This window comes from Leptosomus discolor, chromosome 21 (assembly GCF_034619465.1).
Source record: "Leptosomus discolor isolate bLepDis1 chromosome 21, bLepDis1.hap2, whole genome shotgun sequence".
In the NCBI taxonomy this organism is placed as follows: Eukaryota; Metazoa; Chordata; class Aves; order Leptosomiformes; family Leptosomidae; genus Leptosomus; species Leptosomus discolor.
Genome location: NC_141411.1, coordinates 2,542,469 through 2,549,023, shown reverse-complemented (window position 1 = coordinate 2,549,023; position 6,555 = coordinate 2,542,469). Strand labels below are relative to the sequence as shown.

General features: G+C 44.7%; 1 protein-coding gene across 2 annotated transcripts; it reads right to left on the bottom strand.

Moving 5' to 3' along the window:
* Positions 1-2,785: 2,785 nt before the first annotated feature.
* On the bottom strand, positions 2,786-6,265 carry RUMY1 (regulator of UNG2 and MKLN1 interacting yippee protein 1). Of its 2 annotated transcripts, none has more exons than XM_009957451.2 (4): positions 6,114-6,265; positions 5,035-5,112; positions 3,777-3,901; positions 2,786-2,880 (listed from the first exon to the last, which is right to left on the bottom strand). In XM_009957451.2, exons 1-4 carry the CDS (start codon positions 6,263-6,265, stop codon positions 2,786-2,788), a joined length of 450 nt encoding a protein of 149 aa, XP_009955753.2. The 2 variants fall into 2 exon arrangements, with proteins under 2 accessions (XP_009955753.2, XP_086332726.1); XM_086476600.1 differs by having other exon boundaries at positions 5,035-5,115; positions 6,237-6,265.
* Positions 6,266-6,555: the final 290 nt, after the last annotated feature.

Genomic DNA, 6,555 nt, shown 5'->3' with positions numbered 1-6,555 from the left:
TCTTTAATTACTTTTCTTGTGAACCTTAATGAGCAGAAGAGAAAGGCCTTAGGACTCGGTTCTTGTTTTTCAGCTTTGTGCTCTGCTTTTGACTTCTTTGGCTGCACAGTAATGATCACTTAACATTTCGCTGTAAAATCCTTACCGAAGATGGCAACAGCTGCCCAGCTTTTGTCTGTATCAGACTGACCATCGATCTGTCAGGAGTTGAACCCTGCAGATAAATTCATTCTGGAAGCTACCTGTCTTAACACGTTCAGCATTATGATACCAAATGCCTTGCCACCATCACCTTCCAAATGATTCACAACAGATTCCAGGGTTGTGCTACGACTTACATGTCTTGTATGTTGAACAGTACTGAAAAAAAAAATCCAAACAAAAAAAAAACCCATAAAATAAAGACCTGAATTGTTTTATTTCAAACGGAGCTTTGGGTGGGTGAAGTACTTGGGAGTGTTTCTAGAAATATTGATCTTTTGTGCCAGCTCTTTAGTGTTAGACAGATCTATCAACCTGGAGAGCATTTCCCTGCACAGGGTGATCCTTGGAAACGCAACCCAAAACATTGGGGCCCTGTAAATAAGGAGCAGAGGCTTTCCCACAAAGCTGCTTAGTCAGTTCTGTGTTTAATTTCAGGTAGAAAGAATAGAAGTAGCCCTGAACATGATTAGTTTGTTTGGTTACATTCATGAGATGATGTTTGTTTACTTTGTGTAGAATACCTACAACTTCTTTGTTGCCAAAAAAACAACCAAACCCAAAACTGAACTTACTTAAAAGTTGGCTCATTTTTTATTTCAAGCTGATGCCTGGTCGAGATGAACTAGCTCAAACAGGCCTGTGTAATTAAAGTAGTTCATAGCAGAACTTCCAGTTCTGTGTGTACAAACAGATAGGGAGCTAAAACAGAATTATCGACTCGAGAAGAAATTACAGTCTTTGACTTCTCTGTGGGAGAGGAGCTCTACAGTCAGCTCTGCTGCTGACACAGGGTTGACTCGGAATTGCGAAGGTTATAAATGGCAAGTGTTGAACTTGCAACGAAGCAGAATTATATTATGGGAATTTTATTTGAACTGTTGTGGTACTTAAAAAACCCACAGATGTATTTTTAGCTCATGAATTCTGTTGGAAAACTCTTTGTGTGACATGTCACCTTGCCCGCTTAATACTGTAGTCACAGCACGTGATCACATTGATGCAGCACAAAAAACTGGCAGAAAACGGGATGTTGTGTTATAGAAGAGTGAAGTGACCAAACACCTTTAAGACTGACAAACTGTCAGGTTTTTTCAACCTAAAAAGGAAGTGATTTTTTTGGGGGGGGGTCTCTAAAACAAAATCATAGTAGCAAGAACCAAATTATTCAACTAGTTTAATACAAGATGCTGCTTCATTGTTTTGATTATCTGATATCATTATGCAGCCGTATTTGTTACAGCCAGCAGACTATGTAGTCCAAAACTTTAATGAGCAGACAGCACAGGAACTCAAAACAAGACATACACACACACATATACACACATATATATACCAATACACATTTAAACAATGCAGAAGAGGTAGTACCATTAATTAAGGAATATATAACATGCAGTAAAAGTACTAAGACAATTCAGATCTGCCATCACTGCACCTCTTCCAAGCATCACAAGAGGCCGTAGAATGATTTGTTCAGCATCAATCCAAATTTAAAAATGCGCTCTGTTCTCATACATGATTGGACCTTGAATTTTCTGCAGGTGATCCTTCAGGTGACTCGCTGAAGGGGACAGCATTTGGTTCATAAGTTAAATACTATGGCTGTAACAACTCACACAATGAGTTTTGAGTCCATTGCTTCTGACAGGAACCAGATTGTCTGAACGCTTCAGGACGTAAGGTTAGGCACGAGCACCAACTATTTTTCTTTCTCTAAAAAGACACGATTGGATGACTGAGATCTGTTTTGGAGGGATGCCTCCCCTATAAGGGGAAAAAAATAACACGTAAAACTGGGTGGATTTTATGGTTGACCTTAAGAAAAACTCCAGTGTAGTCTTGAAGTTCTATTAGACATTAAGTAACTGCAGTATTTAGGTTTTATGGGGGGGAAAAATGGACTTGACTTCTACAGAAATGTGATCCTGAAAGTACTGAAAGACAAAGACGGGAAGACGCTGCAAGGCAGCTCCACAGTCCACAGCCAGGAGCATCCTGGCGTGCCTCAGCTGCCCAGAGGACAAGTTGCTAAAAGCAGGAGGGCCAGGTCATAGGGCCAAAGCCATTTTAAGCCACTTATTCAGCAACTCCCTGTACTCAGAACAGAAGCTCTGGGCAATGGTCCGTGTGACCAAAAGAGCAGAGCTCTTTCAGAACTTCGTCAACCAGAATATTTTTTAAGATTTTTAAGCTGTATTTACAGCAACTGACAGACTTTACTCTGTCAATACTTTTTTTAGGAAAGAGGAAAAAATACAGTTAAGGCATATCCACTGTTAAGACTTAAATGTAAAAAACCAAACCAGCCCTAGACTTCAGTCAATGCACCTTCCATCTGCATTTCCAGGTCTAACCAAGGCGTGTCTCCAGTCAGAACACACACACTAGGCAGATTCAAGTCTAAGGAAGGCTACAGTGAAAGAGGAAGATGATGCCTTCCTTTTTTAGGATTGTTTTCCAGGTATCCTGGTTTCCTGCATTGTTTTAGCTCTGATGGGCCAGCAAGAAAAAAAAACAAATCCAAACCAAACAGCAATGCAACAAATCTAGGGAAGATACTGCAGTCTATTGTAGATAACATTTATCTGATATACTCCTCCTCAGAGATGCAGGACATATCTTCATCTGTGCTTTCCTCCAAATCTGGCAAGTTGCCCCAGAGCAATACATTCACACCTGCCGGGAAGGAGGTAAGACAACAAAGGAGGGGAAAAAAAAAAAAAAAGTATTTTTGGATTGTGACCTTATTTTTATGTTGCACAACTGTCTATTTTCAGAGAAAATAACTACTGTAATCATTGCAAAACTGGTAAGTCACGTTCATGATAAATATATCTAGACTATTTCCTATTTTTCTTCTAAAGTGATCTTGTAAACGCTGTTGTTTACAGCACAGTTCAAAGAATAAGTCTCTGCCCACAGATATATTTATAGAGCTAATTGATGTAGCTATTGCTAATCCCCTCATGGCTGATTTATTTTTAAATGCATTGATCTGAAACACAGGTGACACCGAAAGGTTTAGACCCATCTGCAAGGAGGAGAAATGATTTGTCAGAATCATCATCTTCCTGAGGACTGAAGGCAAATTGCGCTGGACACCTGGCATCCCAGCCCCGCCTAGGTGAAGAAACCAGCTAGCGTGAGCTGTACCTTCAGCCTGAGCTAATGAGGACTCAGTTATACAGGGGTCAGAGGGACTCACCCAAAAAAGAGTGCCCATGGGACAGCTGCCTAACAGCACAGTAAAGCCGTACATACCGCTATAAATAGCAGCTGGTGGCTGTGTTTATACAGTTATAACGCTGCTTCAGAAAATCCTGACTTCTGTCCACAGAAGGGGTAGGCTAAGTGTTCTGATGAAGATTGATTTCCACTTGGAAATCTTCATTTACGACGTAGCTACGACTACCTCCCCCAAAGTAGTTTGCCAGATTAGCAGTACAGAAACGCTTGCCTTGTGCCTCCATATGTTACACTCGCTCCATATGCTTTAACTACAGTGAGATGCCTCATTAGAAGGCCTTAGAATTCAAGATTTTAGGGAAGAGAAGGAAACATGTGTTCCTTACCAGAAGGGTCTAGTCTGTTGATGCCAAAGACTGCTTGGCTATGAAACATCCAGAAGTGGCCATTATTACAGGACAGCAGGCAAGGTTTGCAGGGAGAAATCACATGGTAACCGACAATGTTGCCACTAGAAAGACAAGTGCCATAATGAGCAACACAAATGCCTGATGAAAAGGTTGATGCTGGCTTTTCCAGCGCAAAGTAATGTTAAATAGCCACGTTACCAGCCATTATGTAATGCTCCAATTTTGATAAAGTTAAGGGAACACAGTTAAACCAGCATCTTAAATATTTAGGGAACATCTGTCAGGAGTTACAGAATATCTAAGTTTTAGATCTTTGGCTCAGAGAACCGTTTATTTAGTAACCTGAATTGTGTAATCCGGATTAGTTTACATACCAACAAATGGTGCAGAGGTTTTTTTTTGGCTTTTTGTTTGGGTTTTTTTTTCATGGAAGGCCAGTGATTCCATTGGAATCAATGTAGAAGTTCATCATGCACATTGAATCCATCTGCACAGCAGCACTGTGCATGGGAGAGTATCAGCAGTAGGAGTAACGAGGCTGAGAATATCGAAGCCTTATCTGCTCTCCTGGGTTGAAACCTAGAACAACCATTTTTCTACTTTCTCAGTCACGTGCTCTGGTGAGATATTTCTGTTTCCATACTTCTGTCTAAAAAATAAATACTGCGTTCCTGTCACAACTCCCCACCGCTTAAAACTGAACAAGGTAAAAGTCTTGATTAGGAAGCTGAAAGGATCATCTCAAATAACTGAGAGCTGTTTGAGAGTCGTTTTCACTCTTAAATACCAGGCATTAATAAAAAGGATAAAAGAACTCCAAGAACTTTAGTGACAGCGTGTTCCATCTGCTAGCAACAACCAGATCTGCCAAGTGGATGTTCTATTAATTAGAATATGAGTAACTACTTCTTACTGCGGCCTTATTCACACAATTATCTCAGTGTTGAAGCAGACATTTAATCAGGCAGGTGGCATGCAAGCTTTCCCATATACTCAGACTACCGACAAGGTTGTCACATTTCCACTGGGGACTTGCACAGAAATAGACTGGCAGCCATGCCCAGAAGTAGTGGGCTGAGTTTCTATCAAACAGCATTAAATTTGAAATAGAGTATGCAATCTGTTCATTCATCCTTTAACTCTTGCACTACAGTAGCCTCCAGTGAGAAGGTTAACCAGCACCGTGGCAGTGCGTGCCCGAGGAGGTGTTAGCGTCGGTGAAGGGCGTTCTTACCACTTTAAACACGCGATGTTCTTCAGTTTGCATTTGCAGATCTCGGTAAAATAGCAGCTTCCGATGAAATCAACAGTACTAGATGGGGAGAAAGTAAAAATGCAGAATTTTAGATGTGGCTATGCTTACGACTATAATGCTTTGGTAATTCAGGTCTGAAGTCACAGCCGCCACTGTTATAGTCCTTGTGGTTTCTTTTTTAAACTTTCCCAAGAGCACACGTCTTCCTATCAGCTACCAGCCGTTCTCATATGGAAACAAAAAGAGACCCGTGAGACGTTACATCGCAAGTCCTCCCAGATCAGAGCAGATAGCACCACTTCTCTCGGTACTTCCGAACGCTGGCAGGCTCGGGCCCTGCTGCTGGCTGCGTGGCACTCCCAGTCAGAAATCTGGTTACAGACGTCGCCCTAGTTCCTGCAAATCTCAGCTAAGACTTCAGAACAATAGCTTAAAGGCTAGGGCATTTAAAACCAAACCTTTGATTTCTTATCTCCTTTTTAACCCATACTTTCTTATTAACATGGTATTTTGCAATCTGATTTCCTTAGTATTCAAATATTCTTATGGGAAAGCAACACGCAACCAACTTGGAGGAGAGTCATTCTGGAACCGGTGCAAGATCAGGTTTGTTCTGTTTACAGATATTTATTTCAAATTCTAATCTTTGTTTAAGGAAGGAGCTGGAGGAACTCCCCGTGGCTTCCAGAGCCTCCGTCTTCCCCACGAACAGATTAAACGAGACTTTTGATGGGTTGGGCAAGGCACGGCCTTGCTCTCCCCGCAGCCTCCCCGGGCTGAAGGGGAGCCAGCCGGAACGGGAAGCGGAGGAAAGGCTGGAATCGTGCGCTTCGGGGCCGTTGTCCTGGGGATTTGGAGAGCGATCTTCAGGGAACCGGTGAGGGCCGTGCGGCCTCCTCAGCCCCGCTCGGCCCGGTCACGGCGGGGCAGGCCGCGGCCCTGAGGCTGACAAGCTGCAGCTCCCGGGCCGACCATGCGGGACCTCGGGGCCGTCGCCGTGCCCCGCCGGAAGGACCCCGTGGGGACCAGTCGCCCCCAACCCCCCTCACAGCGCTTACCCGGAGGGCGGGATGTCGGTGGAGTAGAGGTCGATGTCGGTGTCCGCCAGCAGCACAGCCTTCATCCCCCGCGAGCTCAGCACCTGCTGGCAGAAGCGGCAGCACAGCACGGCCACGCATCGGTCCTCGAAGGTGCAGCTGCTGGCCGACATGGTGGGCGGGCGGGCGGCCACCGCCGGGCCGGGCCAGGCCAGGCCCCGCCGCCGCTCCGCTCCCGTCCCGTCCCGTCCCGTCCCGTCCGCCGCCAACGGCCACGCTCCCACCTGTCAGTTTGAATTCCCGACCTCACTCTCCCATTGGGCACGGGAGGCCCCGCCCTCCAGATCTGATTAGCGGAGACCAGGGGCGGGGCTCACCCTCTCCCTACTGCCTGTTGGAGGCGATGGGTCGCACCACCCCTACCGCCTGGGTTATTGGTGGAAGGCCACGCCCTGTCTTGCTC